The sequence below is a fragment of the Scomber scombrus genome, chromosome 22, assembly GCF_963691925.1.
Source record: "Scomber scombrus chromosome 22, fScoSco1.1, whole genome shotgun sequence".
Taxonomy (NCBI): domain Eukaryota; kingdom Metazoa; phylum Chordata; class Actinopteri; order Scombriformes; family Scombridae; genus Scomber; species Scomber scombrus.
The window spans coordinates 6,966,466-6,994,127 of record NC_084991.1 but is presented as its reverse complement, the minus strand read 5'-3'; the positions used below and the strand labels follow the sequence as shown (position 1 = coordinate 6,994,127).

General features: G+C 38.5%; 1 protein-coding gene across 2 annotated transcripts; it reads left to right on the top strand.

The window, feature by feature from the left end:
* The first annotated feature begins 174 nt into the window (after positions 1-174).
* Positions 175-27,649, top strand: plxnc1 (plexin C1). Of its 2 annotated transcripts, XM_062443788.1 has the most exons (31): positions 175-1,271; positions 1,875-1,997; positions 4,165-4,299; positions 4,409-4,506; positions 4,581-4,686; positions 4,770-4,935; positions 5,387-5,489; positions 5,805-5,880; positions 6,526-6,558; positions 6,676-6,809; positions 7,979-8,158; positions 9,605-9,713; positions 10,188-10,358; positions 10,436-10,603; positions 10,750-10,852; positions 11,006-11,107; positions 12,281-12,384; positions 12,477-12,518; positions 12,612-12,736; positions 13,860-14,058; positions 16,196-16,342; positions 20,418-20,586; positions 21,164-21,264; positions 23,016-23,091; positions 23,614-23,648; positions 23,765-23,860; positions 24,067-24,230; positions 24,369-24,516; positions 25,230-25,370; positions 25,459-25,533; positions 27,099-27,649. In XM_062443788.1, exons 1-31 carry the CDS (start codon positions 255-257, stop codon positions 27,201-27,203), a joined length of 4,551 nt encoding a protein of 1,516 aa, XP_062299772.1. In that variant the 5' UTR covers positions 175-254; the 3' UTR covers positions 27,204-27,649. The 2 variants fall into 2 exon arrangements, with proteins under 2 accessions (XP_062299772.1, XP_062299773.1); XM_062443789.1 differs by lacking the exons at positions 25,230-25,370; positions 25,459-25,533; positions 27,099-27,649 and having other exon boundaries at positions 24,074-24,230; positions 24,369-24,502.
* Positions 27,650-27,662: the final 13 nt, after the last annotated feature.

The following is a 27,662-nucleotide window of genomic DNA, read 5'->3' as shown; positions in this document are numbered from 1 at the left end:
TTTGTTTGAAAGAGTAGAAGAAGGGGGACAAATGCAGCTGAATGAAAACAGCAAATCTACAAAATCATTACATATCACAGAATTAAAGATTATTTTCGGTTTCGCTGGGCGCGCTCCCTCCCACTTTCAGCACTTCTCTTTTTAACCGACGGGCACTGGGCTTTTACGCACGACTCCAGTGACACTGTGGCGGAGTGCAGAGCACCATGCAGGCCGTTAAAGTATGAGCATTTTGCTGCCACTGCTGCAAGAAGATGATCCTGCTGTCTGGTCTGATTTTTATTTTCTTGGGAAAACCAGGTCGGTGCCTGGAGGAGGGTGGAGGTTTTACTTTTAATGGAGACGTCCGCCACTTCGCCGTGGCCAACAACTCCGTTTACGTCTCTACAGACGACAGACTGTACCAGCTGAACCACGACCTGACTCTAGTCCGGAGTCTGACACAGAGAGGAATCTTGAAGGAAGATAAACTGCTGAATGTCCCCAGGTTTTACCGGGTTTCCGAGAAGGATGAGTGGAACGCGACTTTCAGTGTCAATGTGTTACTGCCGTTTGATAACAAAACATTGATCAGCTGCGGTGTGACTGACAACAGATGCGGCTACTGCGAGTTGCTGGACCTGGCAGACATCTCTCAAGTACGGTACAGTGAAGCCGTTCTTGTGGGACCAGTGAACAACAACAGCGCGTCCGTCGCATTCCTGGTGGATGTGGAGAGATCAAGTACCAACGAGACTTATATTCTGACCGCCATACAGCAAGACGGATCCCCAAAGCCCAAATGCTCCTCTGGTATAGAGGCAGTGTATCTTCACAATACTAATAACACACAGCTAGGAGGCATATTTTCCTTTAATGACAAGTCTACCCCTCTGTTCAAAAGTAAAGGTGATGTGAGTTTTGTGGACGGATTTCAGAACCGTTCAATCAGTTCAATCATCTATCTTTTATCCAACGTGCCTTCAGAAAATGAAGGCAACAAAGTTCGTCTCATTTGGCTCGAAGGTAAAACGGACAAGGCCCGGACGATGAAGTCACTGCGTGGTGCGTCTCTCGATATCTCTGATCTTGGTGGTAAAGGCAGCAGACTCCTGGCCTCCTCGGTGGTACCTGGCGGGCCACCGGTGCTCTGGAGCGGCGTGTTCAGTGTAGACGGAGGACAAGTCAACACCGAGCTGGTCATGTTTGACATTAGTCCCGATCTCTCCCGAAAAGAAAATGAAGATCCAGACTTCTGCAGTGCTGCTAAATGTGACGGCATAAACGTTAAGGTTGGTCGCTGTATTTCAAAACAGTTGTTTCACCTGTTTGCATTGAATCTCTAAAAGATCAGTTAAATATTAGAAGACGATAGATGAGCGAGAAGAGATAGTGTGGTCACAATCATAGGAGACATTCTCCTGCATAATAAGTATTTATACTCAAGTAAGATTTTTGTAGAAATCATTCTTGAGTTATCATACCAGTGCAATATGCAACTGTACAGCCAGTTCTTGGTGTTTTCACTATTTTAAACACATTTTCTCTGGTGGCAGAAAATCCAGACATTACCACATGTAAATGAATTTTAGTAATAAACCATATCTGCTATTACAGCTGCTGACAGCTTAATTGAGGAACTAAGACTTGCTAACTGATACTTAACCTACAGTATTACACAATCCAAGTGAACACAATGGACAGGTTGAGTAGTTTGATGCATTAATTGTTTTTGTCTGTTGTTTTCAAACTCAAATCTCAACAGCTGATTGGTCAAGTAATTTTAAGCTTTTCCTGTATCAACACCTGTTGTTTTTAACCTGGAAGCTCAACAGATTAAACATCTACTAACACCTGTTGGATTTATAACTGATACCAGTGTTTGTGTTTCACAGGCAAAGACCCTGCAGCCAAAGAAGACACTCTTCAGGCAGAACTACATGACCTCTGTGCTGGCAGTGAGACACAACGGCTGGATGGTTTTCTTTGTTGGGACAGGAGATGGACAGCTCTTTAAGGTGTGTATAAAAGTGTTACACATCTATTACTAGAAACCTGCATAAAGGGCTCTTTATTTAGTTCTATGCATTAACCAGTAGCCTATCTACAAATTAACTTGGAGTCATAATGATGAGCCATTGTACTTCCTTCTTAAACAACAGTGTATTTAGGAAATAAGCTACCATACATGCGGAAGGTGATGGCAGGTTGACATTTCAGTTTGAAACTCATAATCTTCATAATCTGCATAATTGGTCCTGAAAAATAATGTCCAATTTATTGCATTACTCACAGTTGATACAGACCAAACTTCTGTCACCTTCCTTCTTTATTTCCTCTGTCACATCTACATAACATCATCTTTCCTTCCATCTCTTTGATAAAGCGATTGATATTCTCCTGATATGCCTTATTCGCCCTCACTCACAAGTCGAGGAACCCTCAACAGTAACCCTCCGCTAGACACAATAGGCTCTTTCATGCAGAGTTTATTTTCACAAGTGTTAATAAAACCCCTTAGTGTATTTCTTCCAGCTCTGCAGCTGAGGCCAAACAGAGAAGAATGGCTTTTCTATTGATTCACTGGCAAGTGGTGCATGTAATGGAAGAGAGCTCATGGGGGGAATGGTTTAAGAAGGGCCAAAAAAACATGTTGCATTTTGATGTTAAAAATGAAAGAGAGATGCTGTTGGCTGTGGACAAGTTATTTTCTTAAATGATGCTCCAGTATAATCCATGATCAAGTTAATCATGTAAATAAGGGTTACTTAAGCAAATGAGCGTAAAGTATGCGGGTGTTCCTGTTGCTATAGTATTTGGATATGAAAGACAGGTTAAATAAAAAGAAACAATATTGAATGACATGTATGCCATATATCTTTTAGCAGACAGTGGGTCATATTGTGGTCCTGTACAACATAATGCCAGGGAATCTGTTGCACCTCACATTAAAAAATTACACAAAATGATGACAAAAATTAAAATAAAATTTAAAAAAAAAAATAACAAATGGAAGGTTTTTGCCACAGACGACAAATCTTAATACTACTTCTCAACACCTGCCTGTTACATCAAGGCCCTGTTGTTTCATGAAATCATATCTAATGTTAAATATCACGTGGTGAGAAGGACACCACTTGAGTGAATTTATCAGAATTGACACAGTAGCTACTATAGTACTCCCTAAGACATGAAAACACACTTTAATGTTTAAAATTGGTTTAGTCCTACTTTTAAAATAATAGTCAATCAACAGTTTATAACAAGTAAAAAAATGGCCACTGTACTACAGGCTGACAAAAGCTGCCCTTTATATACACTAAGACTGATGAGGAAAAGAAGTGGAAACAGGTGAGTGGTCAGGTGATCTTCACAGGAGGAGAACTCACTAAGGAGGTTAAATGAAGCATGACAGGACCTGTAAAAAACCCAGAAGATACTCTGGTGAGCCTGATGCTGAAGCAGAAGACAGTGAAGGCATCGTAACATTTCTGCTTAAATATTCACCATAATGCACAACAACTGCATTATATTCTGTGTATTTGTATATGGTAAAGTGAGCCAACACAGTGGATGTGATATGATGTAGACACAGAGACAGAAACAAAAATATCAGCAGTTTCTCAACAAAGTTCAGTTTTCTCTTTGCTGGTGTCAGCTCTTAGTGGTGTTGTGGACAGCAGACTAAATCAGACAAAGGTTTTTGTCAAGAACACTATTGTTGAGGTCATTAGCTTGTGGCTTGCCCTTTTAAGAAATGCCTCAACCACAGACATACCAGGAAATGCAACTCTACCTATTCTAAAATTACCACAGCCATTGACTGAAGCATGGAATATTGGCCCCTTTCTTGGACACTTGCTTATGCAAATGTTTTTGGCAGCTGGACTTTTAGTTGCCAGAAGCAGTGATAATGTTATTTAGATAAGAAAATAGTTCATGGATGAACTAAATCTGAATTGAAAGAGCCAAATAATATTTTTTTCTGGAATAAATAATACTGAGGTAAGTCACACTCACCGAGAAAGAGAAAAAAAACAGGAACAATTTGTTGCTATCAAAATTGTGAATATTTTGACTAGAGTAGTTCTGCAGTAAACTTCCACACAAAATGTTTTCTTAACAGACCCATTAAAGGACAAATAAGCCATTACCACATAACCAAAGCTTCATTCTTGTTGTCAGCTTGCTGTGGACAAGAACTATCACACCACCTGCCCCAAGGTGCTCTACAGGGCCAATGATGACCACAAAGTGTTTCCCAAAATACATCTAGATGAAGTGGATCATAAACATCTGTATGTGGCATTTCAAAACCAGGTAATTGTAATTGTACATGTATGGTGTGGAAAGCAGTGGTAAAGATTGTATTTCTAGGCCTTATATAAATACTGTCACAATGCTGCTGAATGTTTGTACTTTGTTGTAGATGAAGCGTGTCCCTGTGTCAAAGTGCAGCACATATGAAACTCTGCAGGACTGTTGGTCTGCACAGGATCCATACTGTGTCTGGTGTGGCTCTAACAGGTCAGGCATAAAATCTGCAGATTACATCTTCAAACAGTTATGAACTCTGTAATAATATAATTTTCTCTTCTTAGATGCACATTTAAAGAGGAATGCCCAGATTCAGACTGGTTATCCATTCCTGAATATTACCAGCAGAAAATGGTTTCCTACACTGTAACAAAAGACGCCACTGACCAGGTACAGATCATGTTCAAGCTTTTATCTGTAATCAGTTGTTACTGTCATTGTTTCCTCTTTTAAACACTCACATCTTTTCTCAGATCACACTAAAGATCCAGACACACCTGACTGTGGATCAGAAGTCGCTGTCTAATTTCACCTGTCAAATCTCTTCAAGTTTCAATGAGTTATGTAGCAGGGAAAGCGCTCCCCCACAGTTCCCACAATGCACCTGCATCCTCTCAAATAGTGCACTTCCCATTAAAGGTCAGTGACATTTAAATATAATATAAACATGTATATATTATATTATATAATATAATATAAACATATATATATATTATATATATACATATATGTGTGTATATATGTATAAATATATATGTATGTATATATATATGTGTATATATATACATACACATGTACACATATATGTGTATGTATGTGTGTATATATATATATATATATATATATATATTTCCATTTAATTCTGTAGCTAGAAAAAGTGCACAACATGGATAAAATCTATTATAAATTAATTCAAGTCTCCACAAAAAGCTGAAATTTAGAGATGACTTGAAAAGAGAAAAAATCTCTGCCACTTCATAAGTTTGTGTTTCACAATGTTGTTTTATGCACATAAAACACATGAATTGCAGAAAGTTATGACTTGTGTTTTTATATCTATGACATTTGTTGTAATATTTTGAAATAACAGGTCTGGATGTCACAATAAGGATTAGACTGGGGAAGATTGATTGGTTGGAACAACTGAAGCTAATGAATTGCTCGGACATCAGAGGACCACCTACCTCTGACTTGTAAGTTCACCATCATTTTCAAATAGTCAAAGACACTTAATGGGGACAGATAATACCTCATAACATTACTAAGAGAAGACACAGCTATAAAAAAAAATCCCAAATTCAAATACATGTATTAATATATGTTTGTACATCATAAAGCCTTGCTTTCAGCAACATTTAACAGTGTTGGCAGAGGTTGTGTTTTATCATCAGTAACAGTATATTACTGTCTAGTGGTCTTGTGTTGTATCATGTCATTATGGTTGATATTAGAGTGTTACATTCATGTTAATCTCATTGTAGGTGATAACATTTGTTTTCTCTATTCAGGTGTAAGCGATGTCTTGATGCTGGATGTGACTGGAGCCAAGATGTCTGTTCCTGGGCGACTGCAGAACTAAAGAATGTAAGAATATATGTATTTATCCTCTATACAAAGGTTTTTTACAAACATTACAGACGTTGTACATGTATACTACATTTCTAGGAGCTATATTTGAGCATTAGTGTATCACCACATTCATTTTGAGGCATCTGTAAATTTGAAGATTATTAGTGATAGTGGTCCTTCCTTAATATGCAGATATTTACCAGAGATTAGCAGATGCAATTTATTCTGTAAACCTAACGTAGCCTAATGGCCTAGCCTAGAACAAAGGGGTAACAGGATGGCAACTTCACCTCACTGCACCCAGCTGTTACTAATCAGTAATTAGCAAAGCTAACCGCTCATTTAGCCAAAATATTTTTATTCAAGCTACTTCTGGACACATTAATCATAAACATACAACATGTAAAGACAGCATAGGAGTTTGACAAAGCTAGACAAGCTGTTCCACTGTTTCTAGCGTTTGTGCTAAGCTAATTAGCTGAAACATTCTGAATGTACATATTATAACGCACAGAGATTAAACTGATATCTCTTGGTACAAGATGTCGGAGTCCTTTAATTCAACTTTTGACAGACACATAGTTACATTTCTAAAGTTCAAATAGTACCTTCAGTGAATGTTAAAACTGCTGAATTCCTTCCTCTTACTTCCTTCTGCAGTACAGTGTTTGCCAAATGAAGATGAACATTTCTGTGAGTCTGAACTTCTCTGAACTCTCTTAATATCACCTTTATTAACATTTTTCTGAGGTTGAAGACACGAGGAGATAAAGTAACACATTACAAACATTGTGCTTGTTTTACTGTCAGAAGCCAGAGATCTCCTCCATCACTCCCAGCATTGTGTCTTTTTACGGCAAAAACCACGCACTGTTGACAGGTCACAACCTCAATGACGTGACCAGAGTGAGGATCCAGGCGGACATGGACTGTACTCCACGAGAGTGAGTCAGTTTTTAGAGCAGAAATTTATTAATTTGTCTAAAGTTTATGTTAATTGATTTTTAAAAACTGTCCAAAATGGCAATTATAAAAGGTACGACAGCGTATTAGGGCCATATAGGTAAAAAAATACTGACCTGGAGGGGGGGGGGGGGGGGGGGGGGGGGGGGGGGTTAATATTCTGAGAAAAAAACTCTGAGATTAAGAACTCACAAAGGAGTATAATGGAAGTGAGAGGATGTGGATGTCCAGCAATTAACGTATGATCAGCAAAGTGAAGAGTAATAAATGTGTGGCCGTCCTGTTCAAACAGCGGAGCCTCCGTGTTTTTATTTTATAACCTATTTAAGTATGGGTGTCTATTTTATCTCTTTATTACTAAACCCAACTGCAAAGCACAATTAGATCAGTTCTTCCAGGGCAGCATAATGCAGGAGCGACTTCTCTCCAGTGTGGCAGAGGTGATTGCTTGGCAGAATAAAACACCTTTTTTCTGAGTTTTTTTCTCGCAAAATTGTGAGAAATCTGAATCCTCCAGGTCAGTATTTTTCTTTATTTTTTTAATACATATATGGCCCTATTACGCCGTCGTATTAAAGGGAAGTGCCACTATTATTAAGAATAAATATATTCTGCCTGACAGTTCAGTCAGCACTTATCAGTGACTGTCTTGACAATATTTATGAATGTGCAGTGTTTGAAAGTGCAGAAGCTGGATTTGTGATATAAAACATGGCTCTGCTCCAGAGACTGAACACAAAACATATTCATTTACACTGTGATTTACACATGTTAGGAACTGAAGACTATAACTTCAAATTGGTGTTAGTTTAGTACCATCTTAAGTCAGACAGCCATTAATTGTCAATAGAACATATGTTGATTTTGTCGGTTCACAGTTTTTATCTTTAGCACATTGTCACAGTCAAATGTGTTGCATTTCCCTTTAAGCTAAAAACAGACCTTTTTACTGTCAACAAGCATCATTGTTCAGACTCTCTGTCTCTGAACAGTGTGCTTCTCAGTCGATTTTAGTATCTTTTTTATCCTGACTGTATATTAATGTTTTGTTGTTTGCTATATTAACGACATTTTCTGTAGTATTTGTGTCATATGTACTGTATATGGTGGCTGATTTCTCTCTCTGTGTCATCCTGTGGGCTCTGGTCAGATCTCCTGTATGGAACAACACGGGTGTGAATCTGACGTTCCACATTCCCAGTGCCGACAGTAAAGGCGTGGTCAAAGTATGTGTTGTCCTACCAGATGGTAGTTGCCATGGTAACACTAAAATCACCTACAGGTCACCACCATCCTGCACCGCCATTACACCAAGCAGCAGCTGGATGAGGTATAAGTGGATTTGTTTGTATTTTTATGATTATATTCCCAACATAAACATGATGGAAGAAGCTTTTCTGAGGCTAAGACAGGTCAGATAAATTATTTCCAGCAGCTACAGTACAGTGCTGCAGAACACATTTCAAAACTATGATTAACATGAAGTTTTCATCCAAATCAAAGCTCGAGAACATCATTAACAGAACATCACACACTGCAGATACAATTTATATTAGTGAAGGAGGATATGAAGAAAATCACCTTCTATGAATTTAGTATTTTCAGTGTAATTAGCAGGAACCTCATTGGGTGATGTCTTTCCCACATTATTTTAAATGTAAAATGTTTTGTGGGTTTTATGCATTCAGCACTTAGGTGCCACATAGAGGAAGTTCAAATATTGAAACTACTATCAAAAAAGGAGCGAGTTCCATTTCTTCCAGTTCTCGTACTGGAAAAAGAAAAGCCTCTTTCAGCAAGTCATTTAAACAAGTTTAAAATGCCACAACTTAATCAGGAGAATAATGACTATGAACAAACAAAACTAGACCATTGTCACTGAGATCAGCTTCTGCAGCCTATATCAAGGGGAAAGTGTCATTATGGAAATATTTATAGGATGTGTCTTAATCATGGGAAAACACAATAATCTCCATATTATACATTTACTGCAATTATACCAAGTTATGATAACTAATTTGACACTTTTAGTAGATCTGTTTGAATTACAAATGCTGCAGACAGCACTTCCAACTCTAAAAGCTTTAAGAGGTCAGTAAAACTTCCGTAAGCTATTTTTGGAAATGCATACTGCGGGTTTGTGACTGACTTAAGTAGAACTTGCCGAAACCGATTCTAGGAAACAATGTTAGTAACTGAGGAACAGTTACAGGTTGAGGGTCATCTGATGGGGAAAGATAGCCACTTCTCAAAAGCAATGTCTTTCTCCACAACACTACTTCCCTCTTAAGCAACAACTGAAAGTGCCACTTCTGCCTCAACACACAGTTTTAAACAGACATTATACTCAAACTACTTCAGAGCTTTATAACAGTTCATGTACATGTATGTAAAAACACGAATCATTCAAAAGACATTCATTTGTCACTATTATATAATAAACAGGGAAATTAATATTCACTTTTACTCCACTTACGTAAATATTATGGTTATTTTTATAGCCTTCCAGGGCTTTAAACCAATTAGTTCAAAAGGTTCACTTTGAACAGTGGTTTATTACCAATCATGATTGTGATCCCACATATTTTTGTTAACTATCAGAGATTAGACTTACACTCTTGTTGTGTTTTATTTCAGCTAGAAATAATTAGGTTACCCTTATAAGATTTCTCAAGGTGCATCATATTAGTTTATTAGGTTAAAAAATAATTTCTGTGGTATCATATGTTTATTTAAATCCATTCCCTCCATTTGGTGGCTGATCTGTGTCCTGTAGTGGAAAAAGGAGGATCGTCATCACGGGATCCCACTTCGAGTTTGTTGAAGGGGTCACACATGACAACGACTCGAAAGAAGTCAAGCTTCCTCAAAACAGAAACTCTCAGGTGGGTCCAAAAGCATGCACATAAAAAATAGTGCATTTTTAACTGGGTCATGTCAAATGATCACATCATTTTGTTATGTGTATGTTTATTGTATATAATGCTGCATTATGTCATATAACAATATTAATGTCATGTCATCTCTCTTGGCATCACCTTCATGTCTTATCTTTTCTTAGCATATGTTCTTATTTACTTAAGTAACTTTATGTCAATTCATTGTATAATTTTTGATATAATGATTAGTCATCATTAGTTTACATAATGAGATAGATAGATGGAGATACTTTATTGATCCTAAAGGAAATGAAGGCATCCAGTAGCCCATATTAAGTCAGATAATGCAGTCAGTCAGTCCAAAAATAAGGAAAAAGACAGAAGAAAAAAAGAAGTCACGCCCTTCCTACAGTATGGAGTTGTATGTATATTACATGGATCATATACATCGTTTTTTTCTTCTTTTTTTCTTTACTGCAGAATCTAACTTACGACACACCTGCAGCTGGTAAGACTTCTTCCAGAAATGTGTCTGTGAAAGTTGCCAATGAAACCTTACTCTGCATCACAAGTTTCACCTACTACCCAGAGCCCAAGTTTACAGGCTTCACATCCACAACAACAGGGCCAAATGTCCACATCACTATACAGGTAATTCATGTTTTTCAGCAGGCATGCACACACAGAGGACACAGGTGCATTAGAAAAGTCCTCTGTTGTCATTTCAGAAAAAGGCAGACAAGCTGGAGATGAGCGCAGGAGAGTTGTCAGTGATCGGCATCCAGGGGGGAAAACGTCACAACTGCATCATGGGAGACACAATTAAAAGTAACGAGACAGACTCTTTCACCTGTGACATTACAACCACAGCTGATCCTAAGTTTCAGAAGTTGGAGGTAAATCTTTTCATACAACACCAAGCTTTACAATACTATAGAGAAATGTAATCATGACAATACAGTACAGGGTAAGTATTTGCAACACACTGCTCTGGTACTTCTTTTTTAATGCACTGTGGTTATTGTTTGTTTTCTATGTACAGATTACTTATGGCGACCAGACAATAGAACTGATGCCTTCATCATATATCTACCTTCTGATTGGAGGACTGGTTGTCCTTCTGCTGATACTCTGCATTATTGCTTGTAAGTACACTTAGTGGGGTTGACCGATTTGACAAAGTTTGGTCCACTACCAGCCTTCAAAAGCACCTATTGGTCAAAGCCTAAGAGTATAGTCTATTTTCTCTTTTTACATGTGAAACTGTATTGATTTGTTTGCTTGGTTTTGTTTTGTAGTTGTGGTGATCTTCTTCCGAAATAAACAGAAGCAGCTAAATGCTAAAATGAACAAGCACATTGAAGACCTGGAGCTTAACATCAGGAATGACATCAGACAAGGTCAGTCACACATTTACATTATATATCTGTAGTATGAGAGTATGGAAAATGTTAACATTAAAGTGATACACTCCTCTGCAGACTTAAAATGCAACTAGAAAAGGATTATTTTTTGGGAAATTATCATAAATTCAATAGAAGCTTCTCAATCCACTCCTACAGCATTATCTACTTCTCTGCTGCACATCTGTGTCCTCAATACACATACATGTACAGATACCCTCAATATGTTCCAAAGACAACATTTGCCAACTGAGAACTTATTTTGTTAATTGAAAAAAAAGTTCTATAGAAAAACATATCACTATAATCTTATCTAATTTTGTAATCCAGTCATGCAAGGAAGGTATTGAGTGTCATTTTGGTCAGTTCCACAACTCAGGTATTGTGTCAGCAACTGCATCAAACAATATCCAGCCCTGATGAAAGCCATGTTAATCCCAATCAAAAGTAGTCAGGGTTTTAGGTTCTTCTGATTCCACCACTTGAGTCCAGACTGAAATATCTCGAAAGAGATTGTTTGGATAGCCATGAAAGTGTGTACAGACATTCATGGTCCCCAGAGAATGAAGCATACCACGCTAAACACACACACACACACACACACACACATACACACACACACACACTGGGAGGCAGAGGGAAAACTATGCTGGGATTGTGACAATGTTACTGTGAAATTTGACACATATATTTGTATTCCTCACACAATGAACCATACTAACCTTTCCCTTAACACATGTTAGTATACTAATACACTAATCTAACATGGTGAAGATTTCCAACATTGAAATTATTATCTATTGAACACCAAACTGACTCATCAGCTGCACAGGTTCAACATAAGAATTACTCCACCTTATCAGACTGGCCCTCGACTGTCTACAGTTAACCGAGCCTCAACACACATTCAGTTCCTTTTACTTTGGCATGAAATGTCTCAAACTTGTTATATATATATATTATATATATATGATGTTGCAAAGCCAGTACATATGTGTTCACTTCTCTTTTTAGCTGCACACCTTCACTCTACAGATGCATCAGTTTTTCACTACCTCTTTTCATTTGCGACCTATAAACTGCAAACAGTTTTGCAGTTAATGTTTCCTTCAGCCATGCCGGATGAGGTTTAGTGACACACAAACACCCTCACTTCACTGTCCCTGGCAGGTTTTGTGGATCTGCAGACAGAGAAAGCTGACCTGATGGAAAACGTTGGGGCGATTCCTTTCCTTGACTACAAGCACTTTGCCTCCAGGATCTTTTTTCCTGAGGTAAAGTGAGCCTACAAAGAAATACTCATATCTTGACATCATCATCATCATCATTATTTTCAGATTAACAGCGCTCCATTTTTGTATTCCAGAGTGAAGCTTTGATGACATCATGCATCAAAGACATTGGTCAGGTAATGTTTGACACTGGCTGCATATGTTGTTTGTGTTCATACCACTTTGTAACTCTGTATGTGAAGATGTTGATGTGTCTTACCTGGGTCCAGGATGCTGTGAAGGTTCCGCTTGATGACTGCTGCCTGGGCTTGTCCAAGCTGATCCAGGACCAGGTCTTCCTAACATCCATGGTGCACGCTCTGGAGGAGCAGAAGACTTTCACCATCAAAGACAAGTTAGTTTGTGTTGTTTTACGGTTTCAAATTCTGTCTGTGTGACTGACTCTTGCACACAACATGATTCAACAGATGTCAGAAGTGTGTGGTAAAATGCAGTTGTTTCTATTCTATTGTGTATCTGTCCTTCCTTTTCCTCATTGTTTTGTTCTGCTCTTTAACTTTTGTTCTGCTCTTCAGTTGTATTCCAGTGGCGTGAGGAGAAATTGTTTTTTGGGTGGACCCATTAAAAAGTGAGTGAGCCCTCTTCGCAGAAAAACAGATTGATGAAAAGTTAAAAGAAGAAGAGAAAAAAAAGACAAAGTGAAAAACCAGCAACCATTTTACTTCCAACATGCCCAACGTAGGCTTGTAGAACCTGAAAATGAAATAATTTACCGGTAATGTAATAACTCGCAATAAAGTAAAAAAAACACCTTCATAACTCAATAAAAAATTTAGTAAAACCTGATCATTTAATTACTTCCTTATAATGTAATAAAGTGCAATTCCCAATAATGTAATCATTTCTGTACAGATCATGTAATAAATTATAACATTAATGGGAGAATATTAAAATAACGTCCTGTACTATATTTTTACAGTAAAATACAATATATTTACAAAGGCAAGACAGCTGCATATTACTCATAATCAACAATTTAATAGAACAAAATGGCAACTAAACATAAACCCAGAGAGCAGCTGTAGTTGGACTCACTTGATGGAGGAAGTGGTCTTTCTTCTTCCTCTGTTTTAAGATAACACTCCAGCCACTGTGGTAGCGTTACTGTTACATCGCCTGAAAGGTCTGTTGGCTAGCTGACTGAAGGCATTTGAGGAAGGTCAACGTGTCAGAAAGAGCAGCCAATTACATTCTGAAGACAAATTCAACACAAACAAGTCAACAATAAAGAAAATGATCAAACTTGGCTGGGTGGGCTAGTGTAACCGAGGCCCATTACTGGCTTCTCGCCTACTGTGTTCTACTGTATTCTCAACTGCTTTTTACTCTGGTCTACTATTTCTTATTTTTATTTCTGTCTGCTCCCATTCACTTCTGCTTTTGTGTGCTTAACTATTTCTCTTCTATAACCTTTCAGTTATTGTATTGCAAAATATTATTCTATGTCTCTGCTCCAGGTGTACACTGGCATCTCTACTGACCATCGCGCTCCACAGCAACTTGTCATACATGACAGAGGTGATGGAGGTTCTCCTGAAGGCTCTGATGCAGCAGAGCAGCAACGCTCAGCCCAAACTGATGCTGCGACGCACCGAGTCCACGGTTGAGAAGCTGCTAACCAACTGGATGTCCATCTGCCTCTACGGCTTCCTCCGGGTATGCTAATTTTATGTATACTTTAGTCTTTACACGATTCCTTAAAAGGTGCAATATGTAAAATGTTCAGTTTAAAACATTTTTTAAAAATTAATTAGAATTATCAATATAATGTGAAGAAATAATAAAAATTGGACTTTCCCCAACTTTTTAAGTTGCTTATGACAGCTAACTGTTGTGCGTAAGTGCGGCATCACAGTCGCTAGTATGATTAGACTCTTAGTCTTGTTACTTTTAAGTCAGCTGTGTTGTTGAAATAATGGGAAAATGTGTATGTCGACACAGGGTGGGAAATAAATAGGAACATCTTCTGTGGGGCTAAAAACATCACACCATCATTAGTCATCAGAATCCAAATGTTGAAACCAAATGGTTTTTCACAATTTGTACAGTACATAAGTATTTTGGGACAGTCTCACTCAAACCATTTTCTCAATTTACATGATAAATAACTCTAGGGTCCAGATGCATAAAGCTCTGTTTAGATTTATGACTAAAACTGCGTGTACACACAAAGCCAGAAATATGCACACATAATCTTCTCATCAGATTTATAAAGCTGTGCATACACATGGTTCTGTTTTATAAATCTCAGTCATTGTGAAGCTGGGTGCATGTGCATGAGCCTCGTTTCCACTTCTACAATTACCCATATGCCCTCAACCAGCTGTTTTCATATCAACATGCGGCCCGCTCCACAATTCTGTACACTTTTTAGTGAAACAAGCAGGAAAGAAGACATGCAGTCTCACAGATTGTGTTGCACTGGCGAGGTTCCCCAAAAGACAGAACAGTCATTATGTGCAGCTCATACCAATTCATTATATGGCCTCTTAACCATCATCAACAATGGTATCACAGAAATGTTACCACTAATTCATTCCGTCTCAGCTTATTTTTTGACTCCACCTCATCACCTCACCCTCAGATCGCTTTAGAAAACATGTACTGGTGTGAAGAGTGTGAGGTTTGTTCACATTCTCTCTGCACATTTTGTGTTCATAAATATCAGCTTCTGTGCACGTATGCATGCAATGACATATCCATGGTTTTTGTGTGTACACATTGTTTATGCATGTGGTCTTAAGCCATTTGAAAACCCCATCTTATCGTTTCTGAACTTCTCAACACTGAATCTTCTCACAATAACTGTAGTATTATTAGGGTTGAGAGTGGGGTATTTGATCTTATTTATAATTCAAAATAGGTTATATGGACTTAATTGAAAATAACCTTTTTTCATAACTTATCTTCAATTTACCTCAAAAATCTGTCACATGAAACCAAAATAAGTGAGTTTGGATCAGAAGGGCTCCAGCACGTTTGTCTACCATAGTGACTGCATAGTGCTGACTTTGAAACATGGAGGTGAGAATGTGCTAATATGGGGCTGCAGGAGTTCAAAAGGTGTAGGAGAGAAGACATTTATACACGGCGCTATGAAAAGACCCAATGAAAAGATGACTCCCAGTCTCACATAACAATCATACAACAATATCACATAAGAGTTTTTAAAGAAAAAATTAAGTGAAAACTATGACCAGGCCAAGTATGTTCTTCTGACTTCATTCAATCTAACAGAACTAGAACCATTAAGAGTATTTAAACGGAAGCAGAGCAACAAAACCCCTCTAGCAAAGAGCAGCTGAAAAGATCGTGAAGAACGACAGAACATCTCTCCACAGATTTGATCAAGACTGGTGTCATTCATGCCCAGAAGGATCTGTCATCAAAAACAACAGCAGGCGTACAAAATATTGAAACATAAAACAACAGAGTCTCACTAAAGAACAGTGTGCTGACTTTTGTTACAGTTCATTCTTAAATATGGACCTTTCATTATAGTTAAATTAGTGCATCCTGTTTTTTATGCAGTCTTGTTGGGTTTTGTGTAAATGCAAAGGATTTGTTATTACTTACTTATTTTATTGATATTGACTATGGGTGTACTTGTGTTTTATACTATTCTGCAATATATGTATATTCATTCTTGCTCATGAATTTGCTGTGACGGTTATTATTACACAGGACTAAATACAAATGTAACACTTTGCCACCACAGACAGTTTCTCCAGCAGCTGACCACAGTGTCAGTGCCTTGTGTGACCCAGTTCCTGTTTCTGTTTGTTGCACACAGGAGAGTGTTGGCCAGCACCTGTTCCTGATGGTGAGCGCTCTCACACAGCAGATCGGCAAAGGACCGGTGGACTGCGTGACGGGGAAGGCTCTGTACACACTCAGCGAGGACTGGCTGCTGTGGCAGGCTCAGGACTTCAGCTCCCTGGTACACATACACACACACGCACACACGCACACACATGCCTTCTTGCATCTTAGAGCATTTACACACTTGAGCGGATTACCAGAATCCAAATAAGAAATCCTTTCATGAGTGGTGGTTTTACTTCCAATGAAGATATTTGCCTGCCCAAAAAAAAGCAGTTTCTTTCCTTTTCACAGATTGCATCACATAAATTGCATAACTCCTCATAAATCTACAGTAGATAATGTAACACAAGGCTCATGTGAATTAAGCAGGGCTAAGAAAAACTGGCCCATGGTTGAATCTGATTGCTGACCCCTGCTGTATGCTGCATTTACATACTGTATGTCCCATGCAGTCATACATTTTGAGACATGATTGCACATGTAGAAGAATCCTTAATACTTCCCCATTTTTTCTTCTGTCGTCCGTCTTCGGTTCGGTACTAAACTGTGCTTAATTTATATTGCCAAATATGTATACATATAATACCACCATTAACTAATACAAACAGTTTGTGTGTGTGTGTGTAGGCTGGTTGTCACATTGAGGGTACAGCGGCAGTTTGTTAGTGCTCAGTTGGCACTGAACCACATCCTCCACCATGTATTTCAAGACCATTTTGAAAGGCCTATCATGGCTTCTTCTGTTTAAGCTATAGTTTCACGGTTCCTGGGGAGAGTGAAACTGATTTTGATCTTGACTTTTTTGTTAGCTCTCAAACAGGAAGACTGAAAGTGACGGTGACAGCTATGAGGCCTGTTCAGTATACTGACAGGAAACTAAACATTGTGCAAGACCTGTTGAATAACATATCCTATATGCACATGCAAACGTTGAGACATGTGTTTTTCCCATGCTGGCAGGATGTCTTTTAGATGGTTGACCATGAAATGTTGTAGATCCAACTCTTCACCTGTAAAACGGTCTCATGGTTTCCAGTGGATGAATCCTACCAATTTGGGTGATCCCGTCACTCTAGCGCCACCATGAGATTGACATTTGTTTGATTTTTAGTGAAACACCTCAACAACTCTTGGATGGATTGCCATGAAATTTGGTGCAGACATTCACGTTCCCCTCAGGATGAACTCATTTGTAACGTGTTTGGTCTTCCCTTAAAGTTTCCTCTATTGCCATCATCAGGTCAAAATGTACTAATACTAATTTGAATGCCTGCAGAACTAATGACATCCCAATCATCCTCATGTATACTGTGTGTTTAGTACGGAATCTTAGCACGCTGACACACTCAGTTAAGATGTGTTAGCATTCAGCCCCCAGCACTACTAAGACTAACAGAGCTGCTAGCATGGCTGTAGACACTTATTTGTGTTGACTGAATGTTTGTTCAACTACTGCTGCTCTTTCCCTCAGAGGTGTGTGGTCAAATTCAACTAATCAAATGTCCTCCAGATGTATGAGCCAGTAGACCGTTTAACAAGTGCAAAGACACTGCATACTGTCCTCCATTTACATAAATTAGAGGCAGCATTCTAATAGAGACAATAAAACACATCACATATGGGCAGTGGCTGCCTCTGTTTGGGTAAGCAGCTGCTCACAGTTAGAAACTTAACTTCACAAAAACTTTGAATTCTAGGAAATGGAGCGTTTCAGTATTTCCGAGATGAAACGCATGAATGAACCTATGTACTGCATGAACAGGTTTTCTTTGAACACCCCCAACTACTCAGAACTTTGGGTTGTCCATGACAGTAGATGCAGCTTTACTTGTTTATCAATACTATTTTTTTCATTTTAGCTTAGAAATAACGTGAGTTATGGGGAAGAAGAAACAAAAATTCACATGCTAAGCAACACAAATTGTGCAAAAAACCGCACTGACTAGAGTTGCAGTTTTGTAACTTTTTTTTAGAAAAGCTGAATATTGAAGGTTTGACAGTAAACTATCTACATTTGATAATTTGAGTATTCTGCACAAACCTAAAACATCTACATACTTCTAACACTAATACAAAGTGTTATTAATGTGTTGTATTATCACTGTTCAAATGTAACAATTAACTGTTTAATCTTCAGTACACTGTGTTCCCTCTTCTTTTACATTTACATCTCCCCTCTGCTGCTACTGAGCCTATGAAGGTTTTATCTAATCTCACAAACCAACATCTACATTTTCTGCTTAATTCCAGCTATCAGAGGGATCACGCATTAGCCACAAAACTGCAGAAAGGAAATAAGATGGAAACATGTACAAAATACAGAGCTTTCAACAGAAAACCTGTTTCAGAAAACCTTGGAGTGAGATTTGAGGGAAGTTGGGCGAGTCCCCAATCTATTTTTGGCCATTTGATGGTTTAAGTAAAGAAACAGGACTATGTACAGCATGGGTGTAGGAAACATTTGAAATGTGGGTGGGACACATGACATGTGGATTCATTTAATAATTAGAGTAATATACAGGTGAGATAGTTATTCACAAATTCTTATTTTTTGTGTGGTCTATGTCTTTACAAATAAATGACAATGAATTTGAGGGTCCATTATTGATTTACAGTTTGACAGTGAGCATAGCATAAGATGGTTCACTCTCCTGACTTTATTGGTCATACAGAGCACCTTGACTGAAATGTTTCTTATTGACAAATTATTCTAAACTATCAAATCTCTTTCATCACTCACCACAGCAAATTATCTCTGCTCTGTCCCTGCATCTGTCTCTGACTCACTCTCATGCACCTAGATGTCAGATGAGAGGTGGTCGAGTGATAATTATTTAGTGAGCAGTTTCATACTTTCACATTTATAATCATAACAAATTATACTGAATGTAAATACAACTGACTATAAAGTATCAGTCTATGAAATTGGAAATTTACCCAAATCCCTCCTTAACAGTTAGCTAACTGAACAGTCTGAAAAAATACCAACATTTAGTTTCAGTAAGTTAAAACTTAAGTGTGTGTGTGTGTGTGTGTGTGTGTGTGTGTGTGTGTGTGTGTGTGTGTGTGTGTGTGTGTGTGTGTGTGTGTGTGTGTGTGTGTGTGTGTGTGTGTGTGTGTGTGTGTAGCATGGTAGGCTTCATTCTCTGGGGACCATGAATGTCTGTACACACTTTCATGGCTATCCAAACAATCTCTTTCGAGATATTTCATTCTGGACTCAAGTGGTGGAATAGAACCTAAAACCCTGACTACTTTTGATTGGGATTAACATGGCTTTCATCAGGGCTGGATATTGTTTGATGCAGTTGCTGACACAATACCTGAGTTGTGGAACTGACCAAAATGACACTCAATACCTTCCTTGCATGACTGGATTACAAAATTAGATAAGATTATAGTGATATGTTTTTCTATAGAACTTTTTTTTCAATTAACAAAATAAGTTCTCAGTTGGTAAATGTTGTCTTTGGAACATATTGAGGGTATCTGTACATGTATGTGTATTGAGGACACAGATGTGCAGCAGAGAAGTAGATAATGCTGTAGGAGTGGATTGAGAAGCTTCTATTGAATTTATGATAATTCCCCAAAAAATAATCCTTTTCCTGTTGCATTTTAAGTCTGCAGAGGAGTGCTAGAGTATCACTTTAATGTTAACATTTGCCATACTCTCATACTAGAGATATATAATGTAAATGTGTGACTGACCTTGTCTGATGTCATTCCTGATATTAAGCTCCAGGTCTTCAATGTGCTTGTTCATCTTAGCATTTAGCTGCTTCTGTTTATTTCGGACTGCAGTGAAACCCTTTTCATTAACTACACCTCTCCTCAAACATCACTGCAGTTACAATATGCTTTCACATGAATGAGGGGTGGCACATGACACACCACTAAATTATTCTCAATCTGTTGTCATATGAAACAGCTGATGTGGCTTTGATTCAGATAATGTTTGCACAATGTGAAGATTGAGGTTAGCATTAGTGGTTGTCATAGTGGTTTTTGATAGGTATGCATGCAAGATGTGTGCATGTGCAAGTACAGGATGCATTTACTATTCACACATGCACTCAAGCATAGCACCTGCAGGTTGACTAATGTCATAACCATAACGTAAGATTATGGTTGATACTGTAGCAACACTATGTTACAGCTGTGTCCATGTTTCTGTATATTGTCTACAGAAGCTGAAGGCGCTGTTTGCAGTGGGCAGTGACGGTGAGGTCAGCGAGTCTCTGGAGGTCAACGCCCTCAATTGTGACACAGTGGAACAGGTCAAAGAAAAAATCCTGTCCAGCTTCAAGGCCAAGTTTGGTTTCCCTTACAACACCAACCTCAAAGACATTTATATTGGTGAGAATCACACCCATGTCTTTCAATACTAAGATCATACTGCTTTATTTGAGCCTAATTCTTTTTATAAACCTATAAAACAGTTCTCATCTAAACTGTGATCATGGCTCAGTTGCTGTGAACATTTCAGAGGATACCCTAACCCTGATATTCTATACTTACTGATATAGTATACTTCTATACTCCTATTGTCACCAAATCGCATGAAACCAGCAGTGAACTGATCATACTAACAAATACTGCATGTGTAGCTAAAGCATGATGCAGTTATTGTCTATTGTTGTCCAGAAACTGTTAAAAACATGTAGATGAGCCAAACTGTGGCTGCACTGGGTGACGTGTTCCTTTATTACCATGAACACACATACTTTTATTTCCTATCATTTTGTAGCTGAAAATAATCTTAATGCTTATCCTTAGAACCCAACAGGTGATTTAAGGGGTGTTCTTAATGACTATGCATTAACTGAACTAATAAACTGAAAGTTTAGGTTAAAGTTGCCATAAACTCATCTATACCTTCAAAGAAATACTCTTCACTTTGTTTAACCATAATCTCTCCTCATATTCCAACCAGAGTTTCAGAAGGACGGATCGTTTGTTCCAATGGAGGAAGTGGATGGGAGCTCAGAGATTATCGGGGAGGTGACGATGCTGAACACACTCAAGCACTACAAGGTGAGAGTGAACGGATAGAGGATGCTATAGAAACACACCCATGAAAAACCAACCACACTCATTCAAAACAAGGGCAGGGATGCAGTGCTAAGGTTTTATCAGTTGGCAAACCTCAGTTAACCCCCCCCCCCCCACTCTTCCTCACTCTGAGTATTAATGTTGTTTTTCTCCACTTACAGGAAGAGCATGTGTAAAAGGAAGATCTAAAAGTGAAAGAAAAAACTGGCTTGAAAGCAAAATATGTCGAGTAATATTTTCAACTGCAGACTGATAAGAAAAGACAGACAAAAAGCTAAATCTGCTGCACATTTTGATTTATTGTAGAAGACCAACATAGCAGCAAGATGTAACTATTACCACAAGGACTTAAATGACCTAACACATACTGAAACACATAAACCCTGGTGGTTTGTGAGGTTTTATAAATAAAGAATGAACAGCTTCCTCTGTACCAAGTACATGTCCACTGCTGTTAGGGGACAACGTCTGACAGGACTTTACTTACTTTGGTTGTGCCGTTAAATAGACTCATCATTTCCTGTATGCAATAACAGAATTAAATTTGGACTAGCTGAGTCAGTGTAGTCGGGGGAGTGAAAAGCTCTTATCTACTAGAGTTTCACTTTGTCAATAAGGCTGATAAGAAAAGTGGACTTCTAAATAAAAGAAAAGATATATGTACCTTGTGTAGCTTTTAAGCTAGCAGACAACAAGCATATGGACGTACTGGAACAAGAGTGGTTTTAATGGCTTCATAATGGGATCATTGAGTCTTTTTGTGTCATGTGTCTGTTATCTATCAGAATACCCTCGGGGGAAGGGATAGATACCACGGACTCAAACAGATGAGTGGTATATAGCCTGGTGGCCTGGACTTCACCTCACATCATTAGTCAAGCAAGAACCAACATATGTGAAACTGTTGCTGTGTGGTTGGGTTACAAAGTGTTGTCACTGCAGCGGAAGTTGATGAAACTCTATAATATTTGGATGTAAAACTTTTCATAATCATGAAAGTAATACACAGCTTAGAAAGATTTCCTGAAAAGTCAACGTCTCTTGAACATTTTCCTGCAAAAACAACAGCAGGGCCTGTATATCTTATGTAGGGGATTTTTTTGTGGGCGATTGTGTTTTGTTTTTACTGTTTGTGTGCAAGGAAACCATAGTGATGGGTAAAATGAAAACCGTATCTCATGTGAATATATTACAATACATTATATATAGCTATTTTAGACTCATCACTTGAAGTGTCTGACATGTAGACTCCTATCACGAGTGCCACATGTCATTTCTTTGAACCTGCACTGCAGAACATTTACACTTTTTTTTTTACTTATACACAAATGAGTTCACAGAATGCTGATTAATCTAATGACTGCCAGATAAATCTCTGTATTTCACAGTATACAGAGTTTATAATCTGATGTCAGGATTGACATTCCCACTTTGTGGGCAGAGCATGCACTAGCTGAACCGGCTAACTTCTTGTAAACGCCCTGCTAACTTGAATGGGGATCAAATCATTTAATCATGCAGCTCCTCTAGACTTTCCAAATGTTATCAGACCGAATTGATCAAATTCTGATAGTGAGATGAGTTATTTAATAGGGGTTGTGTGACTATCCACTATTTTACATACGCAACAGTACTGACAGAGCAGGTTATGGCAGAGCCTGTAATTAAAGCATGTGTCGACAGTGTTGTTGTAATTACTCTCACTGTTCTTGGTCTGTTTTTTACGCCTGTAGGTGCCTGATGGAGCTACGATCAAAGTGCTTTCTACAAAAACTCATCCCCCTCTGAGCCCTCAGTTGAGTGTGAAAGGTAAGATCTGAAAGGAAAGACACTGTTTACTTAACTTTTAAACTTACTTATCTTGTTTTCTTCATGCAGACAGTTAATTAACTTTTGACTGGTACTATATGTGCAAGTGTGCTGTGTGTAAGTACAGAGCTAGAGCCAGGAAATGGAAACGGGGAAATGGGTAAAATATTGTTAGTGACACCGCTAAAGCTTAGCTATCATGTTTGTAAGATGTCAAACTACTTCTTCAATTTCACCAACGGAAAGTTGTCACAATCATCTGACTGCCAGCCACACCCATACAACACGCACATCACTAATGCTCAAAATGTCCCCACCATCTTTGAAAAGTTTATTTGATATAAATGAGAGCTTTTAGGAATGAAAATTAGTCTGATGTTAAATAAACTGTTTTAGTGCTTTAAATTTCTGTTTTAAAATGTTGTATACTGCAGCTTTAATAAACCTGCAACCATAAAATGCAGAAGTTAATTGTTTGTCCTTCTTATAACCATTTATTTCTGTTCTTTTATTACCTGCTAGATGATCAGGACTTCTCTGTAAAATACTTCCACTTGGTGAGAGACAGTTTTTAATATGAATTATCACATCTATTTGACCCCTGCACTTCATTGTTGAATCACCGACTAGTGAAGATGAACTAATATGATGGGTGGCGTCTTCCTTTCTGCAGATTGATCCTGATGTAGACGAAGATCAGCGAAACAACCCGGAGAAGAAGAAGTTTAAACTGAAGGAAATTCATCTCACTAAGCTGCTCTCGACAAAGGCAAGAGGAACCATTTTATATCTTCCAACTTAAACCAGCTCTAACAAAACCACAGGAATCATAACCAAATTTGAACATTCTCTACCTGCTTTAATATTTCTTATTCAGCCTGTTTATCCATATCATGAAAGCTTGTTTTCTTTGCTGTTCAGAAATATAAACGACAGCAGAAAAAAAGAGGTTACCTTGTTCTCTTTCTCTCTAAGGTGGCAGTGCATTCTTATGTGGAGACTTTGTTCAAGTCTATCTGGGAGTTGCCTTCCTGCAAAGCTCCACATGCTGTCAAATACTTCTTCGACTTCCTTGACAGTCAGGCAGACGTCATGAAGATCACAGATCCAGATGTCATGCACATCTGGAAGACCAACAGGTACAGGCTGGGATGTCAAAAAAGCTTTTATACACAAGTCAGAAGTCATAAGAGTGTGTGTAGAGATGCTAGTGGAGCGTCCAAATCTTTAAACTGCACCTGTTTTTCTTTCTGGCATGTCTTCACTCTCCTCTGCAGTTTGCCTCTGCGCTTCTGGATCAACATTCTGAAGAACCCTCAGTTTGTTTTCGACATAGAGAAGGCTCCACATCTGGACGGCTGCCTGTCCGTCATTGCTCAGGCCTTCATGGACTCCTTCTCCCTCAGTGAGGTCCAGCTGGGGAAGGTAAAGTACAAAACAAGTATATTATACTTCATCAATATAAAAAGTCCAGTTTTACTAAGATGAGATGATTCTGTGGTGAATAATTACCTGAATATGAAAGAATAAGCATCTACCCCAAATGCGGGGGCACGTCTGACCAAGTGGTGCTATCCATGGTACTGAAAGGAGTGTTGGGTGATTTAATTCTGGCATGTTAACCTGCTGAACACTGTCCAACCTGTGGGACACTAATTTTCAGGATCAATTCTACTCATTGTGACTGTTCAGTTAGAACATTTTAAGATTTTCCTTTTTAAATAAGACTAGAAGAGGTGAAGAACAGTAAACTCCTAATTTGGATACATTATTTTTGGGCTTGTGCCCAAAAATTGGGGTGGGTACCACGTAAGAGGTTATGTGTTTTCACAAATCGCATCCTTCATCCAACCACTATAATGCTTCTATAAACTTTAGAGACATTGTACATGGTGCGCCTGTCCTCTTTCTGTAGTCATATATGTTCATTTAGGCAACCTACAGTCATTATATGATTTCCTGGACAGAGATTAAGTCTCATCCAAGACTAGACTTGTTTCTCAATGGATATTTTCACAGAATCTTGTTTTTAGTCTAGGACAAGTCCTAATCTCTGTCTCAGATGTCATGATGTTTAACTAATCATGTTGAAGATAGGAGCATGTGAACATATCATCTTGAATATTACTGTGTTCTAGCACGCACCAACCAACAAGCTCCTGTATGCCAAAGACATTCCCAAGTACAAGCAGGACGTGAAGGCTTACTACAAGCAGATCAGAGAACAGTCAACAATCACAGACACAGAATTTAAGGCCTTCCTGCAGGAGGAGTCAAAGGTAACGTCTGTTTCAACTACAGATTTCAAAGCAAAAGAAGTGCTGGGAATATCAGCAGTGAATGGATGACTGTGTGTTTTACTTTCAGAAACATGAAAATGAATTCAACGAAGCTGCAGCCCTCCGAGAGCTCTTCAAATTTATACAGAGATACTTCACAGAGGTCAGTTCTTCTCACCTGTGCTCCATCTATTCCAGACTGGCTCACATGTGTTTCAGTATTTCTGCTGTGTTCAAAGATTTTGAATAGTTTTTTATGTAGAATGAAATGAATACACAATACCAACATGAACTGTAGACGCCACATTTGGTTTTGTTTCAGACACATTAGTTGCAGATTGTGTAAAGTTTTGGGACTTGCAAGAGAGAGATTAAATAGGAATAGTCCAAATCTAAGTAGTTTTGTTCTTTAACTGGTCACACATGTAGCATCTTTATTGTTAGAGCCACAAGGAGCAGGGGTGCTGTCTTTATATTGTGTTCATGTTTTTTCAAGCCACTGCAAGGCTAGGTGTAGGCAGTGAGGTGTTAGTTCCATTTCTGTGCGACCGCTAGATTAATTTCAGTTCCAGTTTCAGGGTCCGCTGTTAGTTAGATTTGTTTTTTGCTTTGAATAGCATCCACCGGCCCATTTGTTTTGGTAGTTTCTCTTTTGGTTACATGGTATTTTTTAAAACATCTGACTTCCTGTTACTAAATACTTTTATTTAACCTGCTACATGTTGTTTTACATAGCTTCCCTTTCTCCTAGTGAGCTGGGTGGTAACATAGAGGTTAAGATGTCCTCACTTTTACTCCCTAGTGTTGATGGAACTCCAAAAAAGCTGAATCCTACGTTTCCCATTATTCATCGCAATATTGTTTTTAGTCACATAAGGCCTGGTAAACTCCCAAATCTTTTTAAGTTCACAGGCTCTGTTATACATTTGATATCATGAGGCAAATTGGACAGGGTTATTTTTTCAAACCTTCTTCTCATGTTGCATAAACCTATCTTCATGGGTAAAACCAGTGAAGTGCCCTTTTAAGTTCTGCATTCTGCTATTGTTGGTTTGACACCTCTCATTGTAGGTGACTGCCAACTGTTAGAGATGAACAGTGTGATTGCCACATGTCTGTTTGCCAGAAAACACACTTGTCACTAAGGGCGTACTCACACTAGGCAATTGTACTGCGCCCGAGCAAGTTTCACCCCTAAAGTCTTGTTCGTTTGATTAGTGTGATCGCTCTGTATCGTGCTCCGGCACAGACAGACAGGCTCAACCTCGATAGTGCTGGTTTAAAATGTTAACAGCAGCAGCACTTGTGAAACTGAGTCACATGAGACATCTGATGTAGAGGAAATAACATTTTAGCACTTCTGATTTCCCTTTGCTCAGTTTCCTGCTCTGATGCAGGCACAAAAGCCCACTCAGAGCCCACTGTAAAAGGTTTTCACGAGTGACAGAATTTCACTTGTTTTCAGTAGAGCTAAGATCTTATAAACAGGTGTTGCTTTCTCCAGAAAACTAATCTGCACTGTCCACGCAATAAATGCACTTTAATGGTATTATCTCACGAAGCTGGAATAATCTTTCCTTCTGTTGAGTCTGTTCAGTGTTGTGCATTTTCATGACATCAGTAGAAATTACACTTTGCTGCAGAATTTGCTTCTATAAATGATTTTTGACTTAAAGAAAAGTGAGAGTTTGAAATGCCTGACAATAAAGGGTTGTTTTTTGTTTTCAGATCAAAGAGAAGCTGGACCAGAACGGTGTCCCCGTGGAGCTGAAGGAGCAACTACATCATGTCAAGAATTCATTTGATGCACTGAGGAGCTGCGCCTGGAGCTGAGCTGTCTGTCCTGCCACTCATCAATCAAACTATAAAATACATGATGAAGCAGTGGAGAAAGGACTGAGGAGAGAGCTTGTTGGCATAAAACGAAAGTGGGCCACCATGTTCCCTTTCCTTGTGGTACTAAGTTTAACAGTTTCAGAAGCATCGGCTTGTGTAACCAATGAATACTCAGCACTAAGCTGCAAACCACATCTATACGTCCTGTTTCCTTTGAGGTGAAACGTCTGTGGAAAGCTTTCACTCCAGGGATGTTTCCTGCATTCAAAGAGTTAACTTAAGTGATGCACTGACTGTATGTGACATGTGCTTGCTGCTCTTGCACTGCTGATGACTGCATTAATTTAACGTGAAAAATTGAGCTTTTGTTCATTATTGTTCAACCATTGTTTAACCAATTCAAGTACAGGTTTGTGGAAGTGACAGTAAAAGTGTATAAACTTGTGAGTCCCAGTC

Bases quoted from the DNA above. Each gene is read 5' to 3' on its own strand.
- plxnc1 (XM_062443788.1), top strand. From the start codon at position 255: ATGATCCTGCTGTCTGGTCTGATTTTTATTTTCTTGGGAAAACCAGGT. The intron at 5,881-6,525 runs GTAAGAATATAT...TTCCTTCTGCAG, and splicing joins CGACTGCAGAACTAAAGAAT to TACAGTGTTTGCCAAATGAA. The intron at 12,519-12,611 runs GTAATGTTTGAC...ACCTGGGTCCAG, and splicing joins GCATCAAAGACATTGGTCAG to GATGCTGTGAAGGTTCCGCT.